General features: G+C 55.5%; 1 protein-coding gene and 1 long non-coding RNA gene across 5 annotated transcripts in view; one reads left to right on the plus strand and one right to left on the minus strand.

The window, feature by feature from the left end:
* The window catches only part of LOC122215430, a 77,867-nt gene extending 73,587 nt beyond the window's left edge, over nt 1-4,280 (minus strand). The window contains exons 1-2 of the long non-coding RNA XR_006200372.1: nt 3,723-4,280; nt 2,302-2,383 (exon numbers count right to left, since the gene is read on the minus strand). This is a non-coding gene — a long non-coding RNA (uncharacterized LOC122215430). The remainder of the gene's footprint in view (nt 1-2,301; nt 2,384-3,722) is intronic.
* Nucleotides 4,281-4,369: 89 nt separating this feature from the next.
* Nucleotides 4,370-24,232, plus strand: LOC122215428 (plasmanylethanolamine desaturase). 4 transcript variants are annotated; one of them, XM_042930682.1, is made up of 7 exons: nt 4,370-4,592; nt 11,352-11,489; nt 12,323-12,442; nt 19,029-19,120; nt 20,242-20,386; nt 21,679-21,891; nt 23,849-24,232. In XM_042930682.1, exons 1-7 carry the CDS (start codon nt 4,469-4,471, stop codon nt 23,968-23,970), a joined length of 954 nt encoding a protein of 317 aa, XP_042786616.1. In that variant the 5' UTR covers nt 4,370-4,468; the 3' UTR covers nt 23,971-24,232. The 4 variants fall into 4 exon arrangements, with proteins under 4 accessions (XP_042786616.1, XP_042786618.1, XP_042786619.1 ...); XM_042930684.1 differs by lacking the exon at nt 11,352-11,489; XM_042930685.1 differs by lacking the exons at nt 4,370-4,592; nt 11,352-11,489 and adding an exon at nt 7,894-8,018.
* The last annotated feature ends 826 nt before the right edge of the window (nt 24,233-25,058 follow it).

The raw sequence follows: 25,058 nt of genomic DNA on the forward strand, positions 1-25,058 counted from the left end.
GAACAGGCCCTGCCTTGTAATATCTGCTCAATAAATATTTGCTGAGTGAATAAATACATGAATAGCAAAAATCATAGTGAAGCTCATTTTTGCAGTCACTTTGTGTTGTTTGGAACCTATGTAAATGTGCATGAGGAACCTTAAACGTTCTCCTCAACGTCGGGCGCTGTGCGTCACTGAGGAACGTCCCTTAGGAATGAGACTCCATTCCCCACGGGGCCACCAGCCCCCAGGACAGGGCTGGCTCGGAGCAGATGCTGAAAATGTTTAACCGGCAAATGTACCGCCAGGCAGATGACCAGGTGGGAGAAGGAAGTCAGTTGGCACGAGCCCCCATTACAGCCTCCCTGCCTCCAGCCCCCTCACCCCTGTGCAGCCTTCTTACTCACTGCCCTTCCCTCTCGGGGCACCCCCACTCTAACCTGCCTCCTCTCAACAGCTAGATGGATCCTCTCAAAGCACAAATTGGATCTTCAATTCTGCGGGGCTCCCTGCTGCCCTCGGAACAGCCTAGATTCCTCTGTAGGGCACCAAGCATGCCCAAGCCCCCATGGAACTTCCATTTTTCTACGACTTTCTTCTCATGTTCACTCCAGGCTCGCAGATTGTTTTTTCTTCAATTCAGTGAGTAAAACAACCTCTCGCCACCAGGGTGAGAGCACATGGCACGTGCTATTCCCTCTGTGTGGAGGACTCTCCTACCTCACCTGACTCCCTTTCCCCCATCGGGTTCTTACTTAACTTCAGATTTCAGCTGATTCCCCTCCTGCAGGAAGCCCTCCCTGATTTCTCCTCCTGAGGTAGATCACGATTACATACGCATTCCCATAGTTCTCTCTTTGCCCCAGTCTTTCATTCATGCATTAATTCAACACTTATTTGGCCTAAATGGTGCATAATGATCTGGCTCTTTAATATCTCTCTGATCCCACCTTCCCCCTTTTTCCCTCTCACCCTCCGCTCCAGCTACATAAGCCTCCTTGCTCTTGCTTGAGCACACCAAGCATGCTCCTGCCCCAGGGCCTCTGCACTTCTTTGGGTATCTTCATGCCAGTTCCTTCACTTCCTGCAGGTCTCTGCTTAACTGCTGCCTCCTCAGAAAGGCTCTCCCGACACCTTCCCCTCCCCATCTGCTGAAGCACTCCTCCTCATTCTCCATCCATCCCTGTAGCCTGCGTCATTTCTCCACATCATTTGTCCCTACCGGAAATTGGATTACCTTTTTACCTGTTTATTGTCTGTCCCTCTTGCAACTCTGAGGGCAGGGGCCTCCCGTGCCTTGTCTGCTGCTGAATTATCAGCATTTTACACAGTACCTGGCCCACAGCAATTCTTGGTAAAGATTTGGTGAGTGAATGAATGAATGTGGCAATCCAGATCAATATGACTCGGCACCAGCCATGGGGGGCTCCGTCCCCCAACACCGTGACACCTCGGGGGTGTCCATCTCGGGCAGCTTTGCAGCCTGAGTCTCAGAGCTAGGAGGAAGCGGGGAACATAGACCTAAAGGAAGAGAAGGGGCCAGCCACATCCCTCTGCAGGCAGATCGTTCACTTGGAAGTAGGTACAGCGAGTGCAAAGGCCCCGTGGCAGGATGACAGTAGGAGACATCAGGAGACAAGGCTGGAGAGTCAGCAGGGCCTTGAATGTCAGGTGAGGGTGTGGACCTCATCCCAACACTTTCATAGTCAAGTATAACACACAGGGGAAGTAATAAACATTTCTTCAGTGTCTCCTGCCTGTCAGTACCCTACCTCTCATTGTGTTCACTGTGAACCTTTCCAAAGCCTATGAAGCATTAGATTTCCATTTAATGAAGGAAAATGGACCTGCATAGGCTCAGAAACACAGCTATGAGACTCCAAGTTTCTAAGGCTAGGCTCCTCCCATTGCCTTTGACCTTTGCCCCACCCACTCATCCCCATTGTAGGCCTGTGATTCCACCTCTTCCCTCCTTTCTGGCTTTGCTCTAATTGGTGACCGAAGGCACATGTCATTCTCCAGGCCAGAAAAACAACTTGACGCCCACTCAACGTCTCCCCCCGGAACACCCAACACCCATCGCACGTAATATATGCAAAACAGACCTCCCGGTTTCCCCACCCCCAGAGCTGATCTCCCCCAGCTCAGCCAGTGGCACCTCCGTCTCCCAAAGGCTCAGGCCAGGAACCTGAGCGTCATCCCTGACATCTCATCAACCAGCAAATGCTGGCCGCTCCACCTTCAAAATACATCCAGAATCAGCCACTTCTCCCAAGTCCATGATCACCCTGGTCTGACCATCCATCCATCCACTCCTACCTGGGCTATTTCAGCACCTGTCCCTGGTGTCCTGCCTCTGCACGGTCGCTGGGTCCATTCCTTGCGTGGAGCCAGAGAGACCCTGTTAAAAATATAAAGTCAAAGTCACCATGCAATTCTTTACCAGAGCTTCCCGACAGAACTTTCTATGATGGACATGTCCCACATCTGTACTGCCCAATACGTTTCCCACCTGCCACATGGGACTATTGAAATGGGCTCAGTCTAACTGAAGGGCTGAATTTTTTTTTTAATTTTTTTTTTTAACATTTATTTATTTTTGAGACAGAGAGAGACACAGCATGAACGGGGAGGGGCAGAGAGAGAGGGAGACACAGAATCGGAAGCAGGCTCCAGGCTCTGAGCCGTCAGCCCAGAGCCCGACGCGGGGCTCGAACTCACGGACCGCGAGATCGTGACCTGAGCTGAAGTCGGACGCTCAACCGACTGAGCCACCCAGACGCCCCAGGGCTGAATTTTTCATTTTACTTACTTTAATAGTTGGCAAGGCTGTGGGAAAACAAGCATTCTTGAACACAGCTGTGAGAGTATAAATTAGGACGTGATTCTAATCCCAGTATCCACCTACCTAAGAATGGTTTGTCTCTATCTACCAAAATGACAAGGGCATGTAACAGTTATCACGGCAATCCCACTTCAAGAGTGTCTTTCCCATGCAAAAGTGACATTACATAAAAAAAAATTTACAACAACCAACGACAGGAAACAACCCAAGTGCCTATGCAACAGACAACTAGTTACATGAATTATGTGGTCCAGCCACATAATGGAATACGATGATGTAAAAAAAAAAAAAAAAAAAAAGAAGAAGGAGAAAACAGGACACCTAGAGCAAAAACAAAGAAAAAATCCAGAAACCGGACTTCATCAAAAGCAAAAACAGTTTTGTGCACCAAAGGACACTATCCAAAAAGTGAAAACACAGCCAACAAAATGAAAAAATAGATTTGCAAATCATGTATCTGGTAAGAGGCTAGCGTCCAGAATGCATGAAGAACTCTTACAACTCAACCACAAAAAGACAAATCATCCCATTTTGAAACAGGCAAAGGTTTGAATAAATGCACTGGGCTGAGCCTTAATTCACTCGGCAAGTGTTTACTGAGCCTCTACCACGTGCCCTATGCTGATCCCGACAAGGGGATTCAGCTGTGAGCAAAGCAAGTCCGGGCCCTCAGGAACTGGTTTTCTGGTGAGTGACACATGCTATGGCCCATGACAAGCGCTGTGAAGACGAAACATGATGATGTCACAGTGACTGGAGGAGGGGGCAACTTTGAGTAGGGAGGGCAAGAGGGCCCCCCCCCCCCCCCAGGAGGCAACATCCTTGGGAATTAAGAGTAAATGAAAGGCTGTGGACTCGCTCCTGGGCCTGCGCCTAACAGATATTAAGCGCTCACCAAATCTTACAGTGACGCTTAGGGTCATTCTCCTCAGTTTACTGTCTTCTCCCTCGGGAGAACAAGAGGTCCTGGGGATCGGGCTCGACGTTTCTCCTCCCCGGGACGCTCAACAGCAGCTGGCACACAGTAGGTGTACGCAGGGCCCTCCTGACCTCCGCACGAGGTAGGGCTCGAGAAGCTAGCCCAGTGGGAATGGGCCTCAGCCCAGGAGTACGGTTCAAAGCGTCCACCAAGTGCTGGCTTTCTAGCCCCGGGCCGGCGCCCTCCACTCGCGCTCCCTGCACGCAGGAGGCGCTTGACAGTGCGTGCTGAAGAAACGCCCTTTTCTGGGTCCGGTGGCGCACGGCCTCGACCCATTGCACAGGCCGGCAAACCGAGCGAGAGATGGGCGGTGCCACGGCCGGCATTTCCGCGGGGGCAGGAACCGAGGCCCCCGCCGGGGGCGAACCGCGACGAGCTGGGACTCGCCGCCGCCCCACGCTTCCGTGCCCAGCTGCGCCCAGCTGCGCTCCTGCCCCCGGAGCGCCGCGGTTGGCTGCGGCTCGGAGGCCGCTGATTGGCCATCGCGGCCCCGGCGCGGTCCCCGATTGGCTGTGACGCGCGGCCGGGCGAGGCCCCCGCCGGCGCCGCCGCCGCGCCCGGCGCTGGGCGGTCATTGGGCGGCGTGATCTCGCCGCGGTTCCGCGGCCCTGCCGCCGCCGCCGCCGCTAGCTGAGCGCACCGGGCGGGCCGGGCGAGTGGCCATGGCGGGCGCCGAGGACGGGCCCGGTCAGCAGCCGGAGCTCGATGAGGACGAGGCGGCGTATTGCCGGCGCTGGGGCGCGCAGCACGCCGGGGCCCGCGAACTGGCCGCGCTCTACTCTCCAGGTAGGACCTCCGGGCCCCCCTCCGGGCCTGCAGTCACTAGCCCGGGCTACGGACAGCGATCCCGGGTTCCCTAGATGGGAACCCCAGCCTCAGGCCCCGATGCAGAACTCCAGCCTCTGCTTCTAAACTTGCAAATAGCGCCCCCAAGTCCGGGGACCCCACCCCAGCGCCCCTTCCAAGATCAAGCCACAGCCCCAGCCACGGGGCTTTCTAGATGAACGTACAGTGCCTATATCAAGGAACTGCCACATCAGCTCCCCGGGCCGCATACAGAGCTCCCATCGCACCCCTCGATCCGGATCCTAGCCTCAGAGCACCCGAGGCTGCAAAGAGCGCCCCAAGACTTAGTAAGGACCCCCATCCCAGGACCCTGTCCAAGCCGGACGCAGCCCTTCAGCTGCATGCACTGCCCCCGGCCTCCTAAAAGTCACATCCCATTACACGTTCCCTAGATCCGGAATGCACACACTAGGGCCCTAGTTGTGCCCCAGCCAGGGCCCTGGGCTGCAAACAGTGACCTCACCCCCCCCCAAAATCTGGGCACATCAGCCTCTCTGCTCTGAAACCTCAGCGCATGGGGTCCAGGCTTCCTAGCATCCCCTAGCCGCCCTTCCCCCAATCTCTGTTCTAGTTATAGCTTCTGTGGCCACAGACCACCCCGCTCCCCCCCCCCCCACCTCCCGCAGAGAGGGGCCTCAGCCCTCGCCTGTATTCCAGAATCCCAGGTGGTGAGGGCATGGCAAATCTTCCAGTTTCAGCCCCTCCCCTACGCAAGCCCCAAGTCCAGCCCTTGCTCCTTTTCCATTGCATATATTAGCCCCTTCCCTTTAGGCCTTGGGGCTGGAGCCCTCCCTTTCCCCAAACCAGACCACAGTTTCCAGACCCTTGCCCCCGTTCAGCCCTCAGACCAAGGTCCCTGGCTCCTTCCTACTGTGCCTGCCACTTAAATGCTCCAGTGAGCACCAGCTCCCCCACCCTTCTCGGACTTCCAGAAGAGCCCGGGGAATCTCATTGCCTGGGCACTCTGTCCCCAGGGGTTAAGGAAGTGCCATCAACTCCAGAGTCAGGTGACCAGGAGCCTCAGGAGGCCCCTCCGCCTGAATGTCGCCATCACACCAAGCTTTGTTTGTCAAACATTCTGACATCTTTCCTTTTGCCAGGGGACAGCCACCACGCACAGCCCTTGCCTGGCGTGGGCACGGGTCCACTGCCACCTTTGGCTTCCTCCCCTGACTGGCCTGGGTTTGCATACCAGCTCTGCCATCACTGGCTGTGTGACCTTGGGCCGTTGGCTTTCTTGTTGAGTCCTAGGTCACAGAGGCCTCTCTAGACTTGCAGTTACATGCTCTGGGAGTGATTTTGTGGAACCTGACTTGGGCACCTGGTCCATGATGCCGCGGTTTCTTTAGCCTGTTCCCAGAGCACCTGGCCGATGGACTTGAGACCGCCTGTACGTCCTGGGACAGACCGGACGTGGCATCCTGGCTGCTTCTTTAGCTGTGTGACCTGGACCAAGCCACTTTCTCTCTCTGAGCCTCAGTTTCCTCACCTCTAAAAAACAGATACAAAGTAAAATTTATCTGCCCCTTGGTGTTTGGGGGAAGACAGAATGAGATCATCCACCTGCTGTTTGGGTTTTTTTAAGTTTATTTATTTATTTTGAGAGAGAGAGAACAGGTTGGGGAGAGGGAGAGAGAGAGAAGCCCAGGCAGGCTCTGCACTGTCAGCACAGAGCCCGACGCAGGGCTCAAACGCAGGAACTGTGAGATCATGACCCGAGCTGAAGTCAGACGCTCAACCGACTGAGCCACCCAGGCTCCCTGAGATCAAACTTTGAGCAGCACCTGGCTTGCAGTGGGCACTCCCTATTGCTAACCCAGTAGTCTGGCCTTTCCTGTGAGTCTCGGAGTCAGCTGTCTCTCCTCTCTGGCCCTCAGACTCACCACGTGAGAATCGAGGGTAAGGATTTAAAGGCCTCCTCCTTTGGTGTCCAGCTCTCCCCACCTGAGTAAACCCTACCCACTTTCAACCAAATCATACCCAGGCATCCTGAGCTTCCCCAAGGGACTGCCGTTTCTCCATTCCACCATGATTGCATCTTTGTCTGGGTCTGATTTCCCCAAATGCCCTTCACCCTCTGAAGAACAGCCCCGGAGGGATCTGACGTTGCAGGCAGCCTCCTGGTGCCCCAAACCTTTCAGTCAAGGCCTTATCTCCTCCTGACCTGGAGCGGGGAGGAAGCCAGGCAGTGAGGAGCAGAGGAGTGAGAGACTGATCAGACTGGTTTCTCCAAATTTCGTAGGCCTCCACCTCCCTGTCCCTTTCCTGCGTGGCTTGGGGGAAGTACCTTGACGTCTCTGGACCTGACTTACAAAATGAGGGACCAGCCTCAACACATAGGGAGCGTCTTTGTCCCAGTCCCTGTTCTAGGCCCCAGGGGCAAAGCAGTGAACAAGACCAGGAAAAAAAAGGTGGCATTTTACTAAACCCAGTAAATAAGGAAAATAGCCCACTTGCCCAGTGGTGGCAAACATTATGGAGCAAATATAGAGCAGGAAAGGGGGAAGTGAAATATTGGGGGCAATAACATTTCAGAGAGGGAGCAGTTAAGACTTCACTTGAGTGAGTAATACTTGAACAGAGACCTGAAGATATTTGAGGAAGGATGGTCCAGATCAGGGACACAGCAAGTGCAAAGGCCCTGAGGTGGGAGCACTCCTGGCGTGTTTGTGGGACTGCATGGTAGGAGTCCCATGGGCTGGAGCAAAATGAGCAAGGGGAGTGTAGGAGAAGCTTCTGGGTTCCAGGACTGAATTCTTGAGATTCCTGGGGCCAGAAGTGGATTGGTACTGTGACAGTCGGCAGCCATGGGAAGGCAGTTGACATAGCTGACATTCTTGAGCACTGGCTGTGCTGGACATTTTCTTCACATGCTCATTTCACACTTACTACAACCGTCTGGGGCACACCCTCAGTACTGACCCCATTTTTCAGGGGAGGAAACCGAGGACCCCATCACCTCCTCATCGCCCACCCCCTAAAGGTGTTCTTCCTAATGCTTGTCCTGCTTGGGATTAGGCTTGCATTTGCCCCTAGCAGAGGGCCAGGTCAGCAAGCCCGGGGACGGCTTGTTTGATTTGCCTGAAGTGCTGTCACTTCAGGGATACCCTGTCCCACTTGAAGACATTTCCGGAGGCTTAGCAAAGAGTAGGGACTTGCCCGGAGTCCCATAGCCCGTTAGCAGCAGAACCAGAACACTGGTGGAAGAAGGGGGGTGTTCTAGGTTCCGTGTTCTTAATCTTCACTGTGGGAGTGAGCCAGCCCCGGGGTGGGTGTGCAGGAGGGGGACCAATGTTCCAGGTCAGTGGAACAGCATGCGTGCGGGGCCGCTGGCAGAGAGAGTGGGCCTAGTGTCCGCGGGGAGCTGTGAGTAGTCTAATCGAGGCGGCATTGGGTGGTGGGAGCAGCAGGGGCCAAGGAGGGAGGCAGCCTCAGCCGTACCCCGTGGGCCCCGAGGGTCTGGCCAGGGAGCTGAGGCCCGGGCCTGCGTTTCCCAGGAGCCCCCAGCACTCCGGGTTTGGGTTTTACGGCAGCAGCCTGCCCTGTGCTGGGATTTGTGAAGGACCTGGTGGGCTCGCAGGCCTCGTGGGCAAGCCCGCAGGTAAGGCAGGTGTCCAGCTTCCCGGCAGGTGCCAGCTGAAACCTGCCTATATGTGTGCCACTTCTCAGGTGCCCCGGGCTCCAGAGGTTGATCCTGAGGGGTCACTGGAGCCAGCCGTTCAAGCCACCCTGGCTAAGTACAGGTGCCTCTGGCCCTGGGGGACACAAGGGTCTCTTAGCTTAGGGTCAGGGGAAAGAGTCAGTCCCCCCACGTGGGCCTGACTGAAGCCAGAGACCTGGGGCCCTTTCCCTGGCCAGGCCTGGTCCCTGCCACCCTGGGCTGAGCTTTGTCTCTGTTTTCCTCTGTCTTGTTCTTTTTCTATTTGTTTGTCTCTCCCCTCTGGCCATGTTCTTTCTCTTTTTTTCTCTTTGTCTTCCCATAATCTCTCCGTGACTCTGTTTCTCTCTGTCATTTCTCTGTGTCTCTGATTCGTCTTCGGTCTCGTCTCTGTCTCTCTGTCCCTCTTCCTCTGCCTCTCTCTGGTCCCTCCCTGCCTTCTATCTCCTGTGAGGTCCAACCTCACCTCCCTGAGGCCAAGGGGCATCAGAAGTGCAGATTATTCAGGGCTTCTCTGACTGAAACTACAAGAGTCGGGCCCGATGCCAAGCCCGTAGCTGCCGTGGCCTGCCCCCAGGAAAGCAAAGATGGCCGAGGCCTGGCGCCTGGCCTCCCCTGCCCCTCCAAGCCCTACAGCCACCACACATAGGCCCAGTCTCCTCCCCAGGCCAACAAGCATTCACTGCCGTAACTCAGCCCAGATCATGGACCCTGGCCAGGCCAGAGGCTGGCCCAGGAAAACAAGGCCCAGCTCTCTGCCAGAGGTGGCCCAAGCTCTCATGTCCTGAGCAGAGCCCTTCTCTCCCTGGGCCTCAGTCTGCCCATCTGTAAAGTGACACCACTTAGACCACCTGACCCTATAGGCCCTGCCAGGCTGACGGTCCATGCTGTGACTTTGGAAAAGTCGTTTCATCACTCAGGCCTAGTTTCTCCCTGTGAAAGACAGGGCAAGTGGTCCCCAGCCCACAGTGTATGGGAAGGGCTGGCTGAGCTCATGCTGACATTGTACCTGGCACATAGTAGGTGCTCAGTGAAGACTGCTTTTATGATAGATGTACTTCTTATGAATCAAAGTTGAAGCACTTGGTCTGCGAAGGATCCAGATCCCAGAAGCCAAAGATAGATGGGGTCTAGAAGGGAAAATATTCAGACTTCAGGGACGTTCTCGAAGGCATGGGAAGAGAGCTGGGCTGTCTTTAGAACATCCAAGCTAACATGTCCCGTTGACAAGCTCAGGATCCAAACCCAGCTCCTCATTTTCACCCACTGAGCCTCAGTTTCCTCGTCTGGGAACTGAAATCACATAGTTCCTTCCTGGAAGGACTGAGACTTGAACGAGAGAGAGACTGTCTCAGGCTCGATGCAGGTGACTGCAGGAAGCCACCCAATGTGAGGCCACAGGGAGGGAAGGAGACTGGGCTGAACCAGGAACCCCTGCCCCATCTGACGGGAGCAGCCGCTGCTGCTCAGGCCTGTGGCTCCCAGAGCCTTGTGTTCTCAAGGGAAGCAGGAAATTAGGAGTTTCATATGATTTATTTTTTTAATGTAGCTAATTTTTTTTTTCTTAACTGAGAGCTGAGTATGCTGCTCCCTGCAACATCCCTGATGTGGGCCACACCTGACCACCCCAGCTGTGCTAGGCCTCAGTGCGTATCAGCCACCGTTACTGTTATTTGATCATGTTGCTGTCCCTGCAGGCTGGGGGTCAGGCAGGTGGGGCGGCATTGAAGAATCATCTTCTCCTTACCCCTTCCACATGCCCCTCCGGACTTCTGCTTCTGAGTCCCAGGCCCTGGCCGCAAACAGGAACCAGAAAGGGGAAGGGCCAGCTGGGCCAGATGACAGTGACCCCAGGTAGGGGCTGCTGGGGCAACAGGGTCATGGGGCCCACGGGGCACAGTCCCTGACGAAGAAGTGGAATGCGAGGGGTTCTGGGCCCACTTCTGCTGCTGTGTGACTACCACTGGGGTCCTGCCCTCTCTGGACTTGAGTGTCCTCATCTGTACAAGTGGGGGCCGAGAGGATGCAACCCTGGGCGTGTTCCTTCTCCCCTCTGACCCTCGGTCTTTTCACGGGGCAAGGGGAGGGCAGCTGTTCTGATTTTGGCCCAGGGCACAGTGTGCTGTGTGTGGTACATCCTGGGTAAGGCCCCTCTCTCTCTCTGAGGGAGAATGGAATGCCTAACAGGAGCAGTGGAAGGTGCTTTGGTGACGAGCACCCAGAGACAAAGTCTGGCAGTTGTCCTCTAAGATGACGTATAGGAATTTGTTTATTTCACGGGCATTTATTGAGTGCCAACTGTGTGCCAGGGCCCTGGTGAGCAAGCCAGACATGGCCCTGGGCCTCCCGAATTCACACGTGGGTAGGGGAAGAGGGACGTCATTCGGGCAGTGACAGCCCCTCAGGATGGGCCCCGTGTTGGAGGAGTCCGAGAGTCAGAGGAAGCATCATGGACAGCCTCCTGGAGGTGGAGGTTCTAGGTTGAGATCTGCAGGAGCATTGCCAGAGTCGCTCCAGGTGAGGAGAGCAGACGCAGGAGGAAGCCTCTCTATGTGCCATGGCCCCCTTCAGTTGTTGACCACTCACAGGGGCCTGCCTGGCCATAGGATCCGAGTCTGTAACTGACTAGCTTTGTGGCCTCTGCTACTTCTCGGGGCCACTCTGACCCTCAGGTCTCTCATCTGCAAAACGGCATCACCTCAGCAGGTACCTGGCATATAGCAACTGCTCGGTAGATGTTAAACACTAATGATAAGAAAATTATTGTCGTTAAGGAGCTTCCATGCCCTTGGGACCAGCTGCCTGGGAAAATAATATCCCCAGGGGACCTGCAACACATTCTGTGTCACCCACGCGATGTTTTCGTTTCCTTTTATTCATTTATTTTTTACTTTAATTTACAATTACAAGAAAAGATTTTCGGTGGAGGAGCACATTCACGAGTGTTAAGTTCCGAGAGGAATAAGTGGAAGCCAGTCTTGACTAGACAGTTTTTTTCTTTTCTTTTCACACATAAATGGCTGCTTTTTTGCGCTTACCAGTAGGCCCTGGACATCTTCCCTGTCCACATGTAGACAGCCGCCCAGACTTTTTTTCTGGCTGCAGAGATGCCGTGGACCAAGTTAATTTGGCTGATCCCTCCGGTGTTGGACTGTTCAGACACCTCAGACGGAGCTGCAGTGAGTGAATCAGCTTGCCTGAGCTCACGTGCCTTTTAAAAACACGCGGCAGGAAGTTTAAAAAGAGTTCACGCACCGCTTCTGATTCCTGGCGTCCCTTGGGTGTTAGAAGTTCAGGCGTCCTGGGCCTACACTCCCACCTGGCAGTGGTCAGGCCGTTAGCGACCACCCCCCACGCCCACACTTGACAGAGGATCCATGGGCAGCCAGTATCCCACGGCCCCCACCCAGCCCACCTTACTGCTCCGCGTCACCTGCCTGGTGGCTGGAGGGCTTGGGAGCACCTCCTCTTTCCTGTGTTGTGCTCCCAGACCCCCTGCTCCTGGCAGGAGCCCTGCACGTGGTAACCAAGGCCCATTTCTCCTAAATTCCTGACTCATTGGAGCCTTGCTGGATGGCAGTCGGGCAGGATCTGATCCTCTGGGATTAAAAGCCGCTGGTTATTACCTGTAAAAGGGGATAGGTGATGCCATGATGTCAGTTTGAAAAAGCTCATTAAAGCTCCCTCTGGGGCCTCCGGGGAGAGCCCACCAGGGCCCGGAGACAAGTTCTGGTCCTGTCTGCCAAAGAATTGGCCCTTCAAGGCAGGCTTCACAGGCCTGTACCTTGGGCAGACTCTCCCCCTACTCTGGCCTTCAGTGACATCATCTGTGAAATGGGTGGGCTGGGGCCCGTTCTTCGGGGCAGTCCCTAAGTTCAGCCTGTGGTTGGCACCGTAGACTCCCTGAGCTCTGAAGAGCTCCTACAGGGTTCAGCTCTGCCTGGCTTTGGTCCTCGATCCCTCGGCCTCCCCCACCCGCCCCACACTCACCTCTGGCCTCCTCTCCCTGCAGGCAAGCGCTTCCAGGAGTGGTGCTGTGTGATCTTGTGCTTCAGCCTCATTGCCCACAACTTGGTCCACCTTCTGCTGCTGGCCCGCTGGGAGCACACGCCCCTCGTCATGCTGGGTGTCAGTGAGTACCGATTGCCCCGCCGCCGGCCTCAGTTTCCCCAGGAGTCAGGGACCCACTCTGATGGCAGCTCGCATACATGTGTAATCGTGTGTGGCTGTGTGTGCTTGGGTGTGCACGTGCACTGTTGGACACACTCGTACCTCAGGGCCTTTGCACATGCTGTTCCTCTGCCTGGAACTCTCTTCCTACAGACACCTACCTGGTTCACTTCCTCGTCCAGGTCTCACAGGTCACCTCCTCGGGGAGGCTCTCCCTGATTATCCCTCAAAAGTAACAGCCCTGCCATACACCGTCACCTCAGCACACTTTGTTGTCCAATACATTTATTTGTTTAGTATCTGTCTCCCTTCATTCAAATCTCGCTCCCTGAAAGTAGCGATTCTTGTGTGCTCACTGTTGGGTCCCCAGCCCCAAGTGCGAGGCCTGGCACATGGTAGGTAACTTGATAAATATTTATGGCATCAGGAGATGAATGAATGGGCAGGCTGTAACTTATAGCACATGCTGAGTGTTTCCCATTGGTCAGTCCTGCCCCATCCACAGCCTGGGAGGTGGATGCTACACTTGTTGTCATTTTCCACATGAGCAAACTGAGGCTCAGAGAAGGGCCCGTCCGGCATCACACCTCAAGCCAGAAGCACAATAGAGCTCTCCGTTCACCGTCTCCACTCCCAGGTCCTGAGCTGACTCCCTTCCTTCCTGCCTGCGCACCGGCCTCCCCTCTGCCCTTGAACTCAGGCGCTCATCCCCTCCCCTGCTCCGGGCTCCCAGGCTGAGGGGGGCGGCCGTGCCCTTGGTCCGTCCGCCCAGCCCTCCCTGCGTGTTCAGCTCCCACAATCTCATTAAAAGCACTCTGGCCGCCTAAGCCAATAGTGCTCAGGCTGGCTAATTGGGCCATCTGGGTCTGCGTTGGGGTGGGCACGTGGCGGGGGCGGGCCAGCTGGGGGAGAGGGAGTTAACCCTTCCGGTGCTGGGGAGCCTGGGCCCCGCCTCAGGAGCCACACCCGCCCCCCCCTTACCCAGGGGTGAGAGGGACCGTGCACCTGCAGCCTCTCTGCCTCAGAGCCCTACATTCAGGGGCAGGAATGTGGCCGGCGTGAGCCCTGATGCCCCCTCTGGGGGTGGCTGCATGCAGGCTCTGGGTTCAAGTCCCAGCTCTACGGCCTTGTGGCTGTGTTGCCTTGGGGCTAGGGTTGTTGCATCTCCGAGCCTTGTTCCCACACCCGTAAGTCGAGGCTGCTTGTGGCACCTGCCTCCTCGGGCTGTTGTGAGGGCCTCACACAGGTGTGTAGCTGCTGAGGGGCCAGCGACTGAACAGAGGTGGGAAGGAGACCCCACCCGACATAACCACTCGCGAGGGCTCAGACCACCGTGGTCTCTTTAGCCACGGATTCTTTCCCAAGTGTCCACTATGCACCACGCTGCACGTGGAGTACTTTCGACTCTCGGTGTCAAGCCAGTGCGGAGGTTGGGACCGCCGTCCCCTGAGAGGCCGGGCCACTTGCCGGCTGGCCCAGCAGAGTCCGGGATCACACATCCAGACGTGCCCAGCTCTAGAGCCACAGACTCCCCCAGCAGGGCCCGTAGGGCCTCCGGTTAGCACTGGGAGGAGAGTGTGTCTGAGCCCACGTCTGTGTTGTGTGAGGCAGGAGGATGGGCGTCCCAGGCCGTCGCCACCTTCCTCCCCTGGTTGGGATCAGAGCCTCCAGGCCCTGGCTCGGGAGCTCTCTGGCCGTCCGGTCACCGAATGTGACACCAGCTCCCCCATCCCACGCCTTGGCCTCTGAGCTGATGAGAACAGACCCTCTCCTGATAGCGGTGTTTGCACAGTCCCTAATTGATTTAAGTAGCCACCCTGATTTGTGTGTTAACGTGCAGGAGGCGAGGCACCGTGCCAGTCCGCAGAGCCCGCCTCTAGCCCAGCACTATCTCTCCAGAAGCCTGGTGCCCCTGGCAGGCCCTGGAAACCAGGGAAGGCGGAAACATGAAAAGGTGCCCAGTTGATAAACACAGACAGGTGATGCAATGCTGGGAAGCAAAACCGAGATAAGAGAATAGCCAGGGAAGAGTTGAGAGGTCAGGGAAGGCCTTTCTGGAAAAATGACATCCGCATGCAGACCTGAAGGAGGTGAGGGAGGAGGCCAGGCAGATATCTTGGGGAGGGGCGGCAGGGAACAGCAGGTGCAAAGTCCCAGAGGCTGGGATGCGCCCAGGGAACAGGCGGGAGGCCAGCGTGGCTGGGGAAAATTGGTCAAAGGAAAGGTGGTTGCTGGCTGCTGAGAGAGGCAGGGTGCAGATTGCGCAGTGCCTTGGTCTGGACTTGGGGTTTAATTCTGCAGGCCTTGCGGAGCCGCTGGGGAGTGTCCCGTAGGGAGCTGACATCAGCTGGGGCTGCAGGCAGGATGGATGGGGGCGGGGACGCTGGCCCACACCCGGTGAGGGCAGCGGCGGTGGTGCAAGATCCTCAAGTTCTGAGTGAGCTGCGCGAGGCGAGCGGCCAGAGCATCCTGTCACGCTGGCCGTGAGTGGCGACCCACGGGCTTTGATGGAAGGGATGGGGCTTCCATTGGCAGAGGCCTGAAGAGGCGGCTTGAGACGAGATGCTCGAGCTGCCAGGGCAAGGTGCCGAGCAGGAAGTTGGAAATCCGAGTCTGGAGTCCAGGAAGGCGGCTACAGATAGAAATCTGGGAGACCTCGCGGTAGAAGAGGTGTGTGAAGCCCAGAGGCTGGCGGAGAGCCCCCAGTGCTTCCGTGCCGGGGGGAGGAGGAAGAGCCAGCCGGGGCGGCCAGAGGGGCTGCAGAGGCCGGGAGGGGAGAGTGTCTCCAGAAGACTTGAGGCTCAACTGAGAGCAGCCGCTGAGCAGAGCCAGCAGGACGGGGCAGCGAGGGGACCACCGGATCTGGCCACATGGAGGTCGTTAGTGACCTTGACAGGGACAGCGTTGTCGTGAATGAAAGAGCGAACAAACGAACGGCCCTGGGAGCCTTGAGCTGTTAGTGGCACCCGGGGAAAATGGAGGAAAAGTGTGGGCGCCCATGAGTTGGCCCTTGAGGCGCTGAGTAAGAGTTTTCTGGCAGACAGAGCGGGGAGGGTGTTCCGGGCAAGGGAGCCCGGGAAGTGCAAAGACTGGTGATGAGGTCGGAGGGCCCACGGCCTCAGGTCAGGTGAGGAGTCTGTGCCGAACCATGGTAGAGCCGGGATTTCAGCAGGATCGCTTTGGTCCACCCTCGCGGTCTCCACACCAGGCCTTGAGGTGGGCAGCAGCTAAGAAGTCACAGCTGGGTAATCTGTGGCGAGGTGAAGGCCCCAAGGGACAAGGACTATCCCAAGGTCACCCGGTGAGTCAGGGTAGCCTGGGATGACTCATCGCCTGTCCTGTACCCTGTGGTACCATGGGGTGCTAACCAGGCCAAAGCTGCCCTCACGATGAGCCAGCTGTAGCCACTGCCCCTGTGCCAGGACAGAGAAGCTCTGTGTGCTTGCCTCTCCTGTCTCCACTAAAGCCCCCTGAGGCAGCAGGCCTGGAGGCCCAGAGTCACTGCTCTAGAAACCCCCACTCGCAGAGGCCTGGGGGTCACAGAGCCCAAGGAGCAAGTTGTTTCTTCTCGCCAAGAAATCGTTCCTGACATCTGTCCAAAGCACACATCCCTCCCTGCTCTGCAGCCTGAAAAGGCCAGGTCATTTGACAGATGATAAGACTGAGGCCTGGAGAGGGTGGTAACACCTAAACTACTAACTATAGCTACGTTTGGGAGCGCCTACCATGTCCCAGGGCCTCACTTGACACGTATTAGCCCAGCTTATTAATCGATTGCACTTAAGTAAAGTTAAGTGCTGTTATTAATGTTCCCATTTCCCAGACCTGGACGTGAACACAGCATCATTGTGAATGGCCCTCACGGTAGTCCCTGGCCGCCGGTCAGCAGCCCTGACTGTCGTTACCCTCTGAGTCTCATTCCTCCTCTGGACTCTCCTCTGGAGAGTCGGGATGTGTTGGGGCCCAAAACTATGGACGTGAAATAAGATGATGCAGTTTTTCAGAAATAGACTTTGTTTACTAGAACAAAAAAGAGTATAGAGAGTTCCGGTAGGCTCCATGCACCCAGTTCCCCCTGTTGTTAACATCTTATATTTTACATTAGTGTCATACATTTGTTACAATCAACATACCAATATGGATACATTATTACAAATTAAAGACCATGGTTTATTCAGATTTCCTTAGTTTCTACCTAATGTCCTTCTCCTGTGCCAGGGTCCTTTCGAGGATACCACTCACATTAGTTATCGGGTTCCTTTAGGCTCCCTGTGGCTATGACAGTGTCTCAGACTTTCCTTGTTTTGGGGGACCTTGACAGTTTTGAGGAGCCCTGATATTTCTTTTTTAAATTTTTTTTTTAATGTTTATTTTTGAGAGAGAGAGAGAGAGAGAGAGAGAGAGAATGAGCAGGAGAGGGGTAGAGAGAGAGAGGGAGACACAGAATCCGAAGCAGGCTCCAGGCTCCGAGCTGCCAGCACAGAGCCCGACGCGGGGCTCGAACTCACGAACCGCAAGATCATGACCTGAGCCGAAGTCGGACGCTCAGCCGACGGAGCCCCCCAGGCGCCCCGAGCCCTGATGTTTCACAGGATGCCTCGCTACGGGAATTTGTCTCATGCTTTTCTTAGACCACGTTGTATGTTTCTGGGAGGAGGAGCTGAGAGGCAAAGCACCATTTCCATCACATAGCCAGGGCACGTACTTGACCTTGACCACCTGGCCCGCGGAGTGTCAGGTTTCCCCACTCTGAAGTTACTCTCCTCCCGCTTCCCCACTGTATCCTCCCTGGAAGAAAGTCCCTGGGCACAGCCCGTACTTAAAGTATGAAGAGTTCTATGTTCCAATAATGCATGTCTAACACCTTTGACATAGTGCCTGGCATAAAGGATGCACTCCATAAATGTTAACCACTGTCACAAACATTGTTTTTCTAATATTGTTTTTATTATTATCATTCTTTTCATCTGTAAGGATTAAATGCTTAGGATGATTGAGGAGGTAAGATGTGTAACCGGCTTAGAACTGGCCTTGGTACAGTTTAGGGATTAAAAGAGATAAAACATTTAAGGTGCTGGCACAGGGCCTGGTACCTATAAGTGCTCAGTAAGTGTTGAGTAAAAATAAATAAATAAATAGCTGGCATTTTCGTGAAGAAATGATGGCATATGTCCGCCTCCAGGTTTGGGTATGAATGTTCACAGCAGCCTGACTCCTAACAGCTTTATACTGATTAACTCAGGGAATATTTACTGAACCCCTAATAAGTGCCAGGGACTGGGAAGGAGACGGGAAATAGGAAATGCTGGAAGATGGGGGTGGTTATAATGTCAAACGCTCAACGGATGTTTGAACAAAGACCTGGAGGGAGTGAAGGAGGGAACTGTGTTATGCCCTGGGAAAGAATGTTCCAGGCGGAGGGAACAGTAAATGCAGAGAGAGACCCAGAGGCGTGTGAGGGGTGCAAGGGAAAGGGCGTAAGTACGCCAGTAGGGTTGAGATGCAGCGAGCAGGGAGAGTGATGGGGGGCAGCACTGGGATGTTACCTCGCCCAAGCAGTCAGCCACTCTGCCTCAGTTTCCCTGTGTGCAGGAGTGGTTGTGCATCCTGCTGTGTTAGATTGGGACCTCAAGGCAGGTTAAGAGCCCAGCTCTGCCACTTGCCCTCTTTGTGACCTCGGTCCAGTTAAACTTCTGTTCTCCAGGACTCTGTTTCCACCGCTGCAAAGGGGAATAAGGAGGGTACCAGCTTCAGCCGGATTGTGAGAATCCACTGAGATCAAACACGTAAAGCGCTTGTCTGGCACTGAGGGTGCTCAATAAATGGCAGTCACTGTTTTTTGTAATCGTCATTCCCATCTATCTAAAGGAAACTGGGGCACAGAGAGGTTGAGTATCATGCCCAACGTCACACAGCTAGTGAGAGACAGCTGGGATTTCCTGATCTAACAGCTCTTAACCCCTATGTTATACTGAACCTTCAAGCAAGTGGATGGTGTTGGGGTCTTTGCAGGAACCCAGTCCAGTTCTGAACACATTGAGAACAAGGAAAAGGCTGCCAGAGGCCAAATTATCACATTTATTGTGATACAAGCTAGGTTGGGGAGGAAGGCATGGCTACTGCCTGCACCTGAGGGGATTCTGACGACAGACCCCAAAAGCACATTTCCATCTATTCACTGGCAGCACTGGAGCAGAGTGGGGCTCCCTCTGTGGTGTGATTGGGGGTCAGAGAGAAGGGCCCAGTCAGCTCCTGATAGGGAAAAGTCGAGCTGATCTGTGCCTGCCCCCTTGATTCCCTCCAGACTCCCCAAACACATGAGCCCCCACATATCCCTGGGCAGAGCAAGTAAAGGGACAGGAGTGCTCTACCTGAGACTCCATTCACAGGGAGGAAAACATCCCAAGTAGAGAAGAGATACCACCCCCCGTGACGAGTGAGTGAGCAAGCAAGCAAGTGAATGAATGCGGGACTCCCTGATTTGGGGCAAAGGGTGGGCAGGACTGTCGCCTGCCTGGTCCCCTACCTCACCCACCTCTTGTCCACAGTTGCAGGCGCTCTCATTGCTGACTTCTTGTCTGGCTTGGTGCACTGGGGAGCTGACACTTGGGGCTCCGTGGAGCTGCCCATCGTGGGGAAGGTGAGTATCTTGACCCAGCCCGTCTCCTGCAGAAGCAGGTTGGGCTGTCTGATGCGGGGTGAGCCCCCTTCCTCTCCGAGCTTCCCGTTTCCCTGTTGGAAAGGCAGAAGCCATCATTCCAGCCTGACCCCCTGCGTCTCCTCGAGGACCAGAACAGACTAGAAATCCTGGGATTTCTGGAATTTTCTGGAAGCAAAAGCATCAAGCGTGGGATAGAGAGCTTTGAACCCCTTGAATTTGGGGACCACGGCTCATTCTCCTTTGCCAGCCCTGTTGCACCTCACCATTCGTTGTAGTTGAACTTTTACCTTGTGCCACACTGTTTGGGGTGTCCAATACACACAGCCTTAACCACACAAAGGTACTGGTTCGCATACCCGAAAATTTCAAGAGTAGACCCAAGACAGACCATGCTCTCGTGACTCCGTCTCTCTCTGTGTCTGTCCCTGCTTTCCTCTCTGTTGGCTTCCCTGTCACATAGGCTTTCCCTACATCCTTCCAGCTCGGCCCCCTCAGTGGAAAGAGAACTCTCCTTTCCCACAGTTGCAACCAAAGTCCCATAGCACGCTCCCATTGGCCCAGCTCAGGTCATGTGCCCATCCCTGTCACTGTGGCAGACAAGCCGGGATGCTCTGATTGGCCAGGCCAGGGTCACGTGCTCACCTTTAACTAGTTCGGCCCCATCGGAACAGTATGTACCGACAGAAGAGGAAGAGGGGGAGGCTGTTACCAGAAAGAGGGGCTTGGACACTGGGAAGAAACAGAGGGGTCTGCCTGCCACTGTGAGGGGTGTCCTCAACTGTATTAGAGTGGGGAAGAAGGGTGGAGGTGGTCTCCAACTCCCCTCACACCCCTGCTGGGGAGACTGAGGCCCAGAGTGGGGCAGTACCGCGCCGCGGTCCCCACCTAGTCATTTTGACTGCCTTCTGCTAGAGCAGCTTAGAGCAGGACCCTGAAGGTTGGGGGGGCTCTGTAGCAGTATGGTGGGGGAGCGTTCTGGCATCCTGAAGGCAAGGAGGTAAGCCCGAGGCCAGCATGCGCAGCAAGTGGTGGAGAGAGGCCGGCCACCACAGGCTGACCGGTCGGACGTACCCCCTCTCCCACCCTCACCTCCACCCCAGGCTTTTATCCGACCCTTCCGCGAGCATCACATCGACCCCACAGCCATCACGCGACACGACTTCATCGAGACCAATGGGGACAACTGCCTGGTGACACTGCTGCCTCTGCTGAACATGGCCTACAAGTTCCGCACCCAGAGCCCGGGTGAGTGTGCCTGCCAGCTGCCAGGGGGCTGTGGGGACACGGTCCCCTCACTACCTTAAAAAACTTTCAGTTATCATCCTGTAAAATTGGCACATTTGACATAAAAATCTGTGCTTCCAGCTTCTCTTGAACAATCCAGTCCGGCCATCCTGGGCCCTCGTTCCCCTCTGGCTTCACTGGGAAGGAGCTGAGCTGCGGCCGCCCCCTTTACACAGTCCACACTCCTCCCTGCTGTCCTACACCTGGACCAGCTTGCTCACCTGCATTACCTGCCTGGCCCTCAGGGCTTCTGGCTTGGCTGCCCTGGCTGAGTAGGGCCAACATGGGCAGTGAACTCAGGAAGTTCTGAGTTCTGATCTTTGCCGTATTTTAAGGAGGGAACCTGTCCCAAAGCAAGTCATTTCACCTGTCAGAGCCTCAGTTACATCATCTGCCAGGTGGGCAGAAGGCGGGGGAGGGAGGTTGAATACTCCCGCCAGGCCGCGTCTTGTCCTAACAACTTGATACGTCGCTGGTCCTTGGAGCAGCCCCTTGGTGGGTAGAGGTGTGGGTGTCTGTGGTGTGGTGCCATGGTGCCCGCTCAGATCCTCCCCACGTGTGCACCCATCCCCCAGTTGCCACGAGCGGCGGCTGCTAACGGCTCCCAGCTGTCCCTTCTGGGAACCGCCAGGGCGGGTCCTACGTCTCCTCTTGGGATAAGCCTAAAGCCAAACGTAAAGTGACGGGAAAAGCCGACAGAAGACCAGCCCTCCCACCTCTGGGTGGGACCAACTCTGTGGAGCCATTAACCCTCCAGAGCTGCCCCCAGGATCAGGCTGAGACAAGACTCCCCCAAACCCATCATTGTGTAGCTCACCCCCTGCTTTCCCCACTCCCTCAGATGATTTTCCGAACAGAAGATACCCTCCTCCCCCCCCCGCCCCGTGAACCCTTGTCTCAGGCTCTGCCTTTGGGAACCTGGACAAAGACTTATTGCCGTGTTAGTGACGATGAAGTTGAGACTCAAAGAGGCAGAATCGCTGGCCCAAGCTCATGTAGCCAAGAAATGTCAGAGCACGAGCCCACACCCGTAACTATTTCTTGTGCTTCCTGCACGATCTGCCCACTGAGCAGAAGAGAAGCCTGAGGCCCAGAGGGGAGTCTGAACTTGCCTGAGACCATGGGGGAGGGTGGAAGGAGGCCAGGGAGCTGCCCAGGGGCGAGGAGCCAGGGCCAGGCTGGTGGTGGCCCTGCCCCCGTGACAGCCTCGACACCCTGTGTCCCGTCCCCCCCCCCCCCCCCCCCCCCCGCAGAAGCGCTGGAGCACCTGTACCCCTGGGAGTGCTTCGTCTTCTGCCTGACCATCTTCGGCACGTTCACCAACCAGATCCACAAGTGGTCGCACACGTACTTCGGGCTGCCACGCTGGGTCACCCTCCTGCAGGACTGGCACGTGATCCTGCCACGCAAACACCATCGCATCCACCACGTGTCACCCCACGAGACCTACTTCTGCATCACCACAGGTGCGGCTCCAGCGTGGCGTGTGCGAGAGGCTGCCCTGCCCCCACCCCAGCTCTGCCTCTATCCTCAGGGTTAGGAGGGCAGAGGTCACAGGAGGAGGTCATATCATCCTTGCCCTGCAGGAACATGCTCTTAGATTCATGTGCCAAGCGTAGGTGCTGAGGACGCAGCAGCACGAGAGAGACCGCCTCCCCCACTCCCACCTCCTAGAGTCGTGATTTCAACCGTCCATCCATCCGGCAGATATTTGTTGAGCACCTACTATGTGCCAAGCGCCGTGCTGGGCTGAGGCTCCAGCACTGAAACAAACAGGCAAAAATCCCTGTCTCTATGGTATTCACGTTCTAGTCGGGGACATTCCATTTAACCATGCTAACTGCTGGTAGGTGAGGAGAAGGAAATGGGGGACTTTACCCTTTAAATAAGGTGGTCAGTGCACCGAGGAGACAGTTGAGCTGAGGGAGAAAATAACGCAGATCTGGAGGAAGAACAGAGGGTGTGAAGTCCCCGAAGGAGGAACACACAGGCCTGCTTGGTTTGAGGAACAGCGAGGAGGTCAGTGTGGCTGGAGCAAAGGGGGCAGGGGGCAGGGGAGATGACAAATGCCCGGTCGTGAGGCGTGCCCTGGCGAAAACGAAGCAGGGTGAAGGGCAGAGAGGGAGTAGGGAGGCCGGAGTGTAGCTGTTCATAGTAGGCGGTCAGAAATCTGGAAGAAGAAAAAAAAAGAAAAAAAAAAAAAAAAGCGTGGGAGGGCCCTGCAGCTAAATAATGACAGAACAGTTCAGGCAAAGGGAGTAGGAAGTACAAAGACCCTGAGGCGGGAACACGCCTGGTGAGACCAAGGAACAGGAAGGAAACCCACCTGCCATCAGTAGTTACAGGACCAGTACCAAAGAAGTGAGGTGAGTTGAGCAGGTTTTCTGGGGTCAGCGGGCATCTTTCAAGATTAAGGGTGTCTGAGGTGCTGTCAGCACCTTGAAGGCGAGTCAGGCTACAGCTTACGATCAGCTCTCCACTCTTCCGTGTGAATCTTTAGGAAGCAAGCCTCCCTGGATGTGCTTTGTTCTCACGCACAGCATGGGGCTGCAGCCGCCACCTTACATAGGACTGTCACGGGGCCAGGGCGTGAAGGGCGCTGTGGCAGATGTGAAGTGCTTGGCACATAATAAGTACTCGATAAGTCACAGCTACCGGTCTCTGCGGGGAGAGCGGTGCGTTGTCTTTCTGGAGACAGAACTGAGAACCACAGAAAATATTCTTCGTACGTCTTAAGGTCATGTTCTTTGAGAGCAGGGGGAGGGGGTGGAATTGAGGCTGCCGAGATCAGTGAACTGCTCAGCCAAGCCTAGGATCGGGCCTGGTTTGGCCACTCGCTAACGGGGAGACTCCTCTCTGAGCCCGTCTTCTCATGTGGAAAATGAGAGTATCTACTGTTTGGGTAGGAGGCTATCATACAGATGAAATAAGATGGGAAGTAATATTTACTGAACACCTTTGTGCCAGTCACCATCCGAGACACTCGGGATCAACAGAGGGAGAACAGAGTTCTGCTCTTTGGAGCAGATGCTGTGGTCGGGAGTTGGGGAGAAAAACCAACACAAGACAGGGAAGTGGCTACAGGTTATCATAAAGGATATAAAGAAACAGAAGAGGGTGATGTGGTCAAGGAAGGCTTCCTGGAAGAAGTGGCAGTGGAGCCCAGTGATAAGAAATGCTGCCACTGTGCCTGGCATATAGTAAGCACTCGGTAAGAGAGTGAACGAGTGAGGGGACAAAGGCATGTCTGAGCAGCCCTAAGCCCACTGGTGGGAGGTCCCCATCCCCTTGGTCAGCCCTTGTCCCCTGCCCTCTACAGACTCACTCCCTGTTGCTCCTGCCCCAGGCAAAGCCAACTTTGCTCCGTCTCCTCAACTGCTGCTCTCCCATTCAACGCCCTGGTGCCCTGTTTCCCCCCTGCAGGCTGGCTCAACTACCCTCTGGAGAAGATAGGCTTCTGGAGACGCCTAGAAGACCTCATCCAGGGCCTGACCGGCGAGAAGCCTCGGGCCGATGACATGAAATGGGCCCAGAAGATCAAATAACTACTCCGAGCCTGCCACCTTGTTGCCAACCCTCCCTCGCCCCCTAAACCGAAGCCATCTGCCAAATTCCAGCCTCCTCGTGCTGGCCCCTCCAGATGGAGAGGACGCCTCCTGGGCTGGGCCCGGGCACCCCCAGCCCACCCCTCGTGACACAGAATACTTGAGCCACTGATTTTTCATTTCCTTTTTTTCATTTTCTCTCCTTGGCCCCTCCCCAGCCACCTGAGCTGCTGTCTCCAAGCCTGACTCTGCAGAAAAAGGAGCCCCGCCCTGCCAGCCATTCCTTGGGTAGAGGAGAAGCTCACCCACTCCCTGCGCTCCTACAGCACCCCCCCCCCCCCCGACTGGGCAGCCCTTCAGCGTGGCTGGCGTTGGGGCCACTGAGTCGTCTTATCTGTCTCTCGTTTGTCCCCAGTGGTCTAGGAGCCCCCAGGCACACCTAAGTGTCCCCGGAGCATTTGCCCTGCCATGGCCCTGTGGACTGACCCCGAAGACCTGGGTGGGTGGACAGCCCCAGGCACCACCTTCAGCCTAGCCTGTCCACCCAAGAGTGGCAAAGTGCAGCAAGGGTCTGAGGGCAGCCGGCCAGAAGAGGCAGGAATCCCCTGCCCAAGTCTGGAACCCCTTCTCCCCTGCCCGTCCCCCACCTGCCCACGTGATTCCAGCCAGAGCTGATACTTCTAATCAGAGGATGTCTTCACAGAGTGCAGCCCCTGCAACGGGTCTTGGTCATTTGGAAGGGGACACGGTGTCCCCTCTGGCTAGGGGAATGTCAGAGAAGGAAGAATTGGGCTGTTTTGTTTTGGTTTGTTTTTTTTTTTTTTAAAGGTGCTTGCTTGTTTAATGTAAATAATAGAAAGCCTTAATATCTTTTCTGTAACACGGAGTAATATTTTAATGTCACGTTTTGGATGTACATAATATATTTATAACAAAGCAGCAAGAGTCTACTTAACCTCGGCTGCCTCGTATTTCCTGGTTGGCTGGTGGGGGGGTGGTTAAGGATCCTGGAGAGTAAGACCCCACCTCTACCCCATTCCCAGCTCCCTTCCCCCAACCTTGGGCTCAGAATGGGAGTTTTTTCACCT

This window comes from Panthera leo, chromosome A3 (assembly GCF_018350215.1).
Source record: "Panthera leo isolate Ple1 chromosome A3, P.leo_Ple1_pat1.1, whole genome shotgun sequence".
In the NCBI taxonomy this organism is placed as follows: domain Eukaryota; kingdom Metazoa; phylum Chordata; class Mammalia; order Carnivora; family Felidae; genus Panthera; species Panthera leo.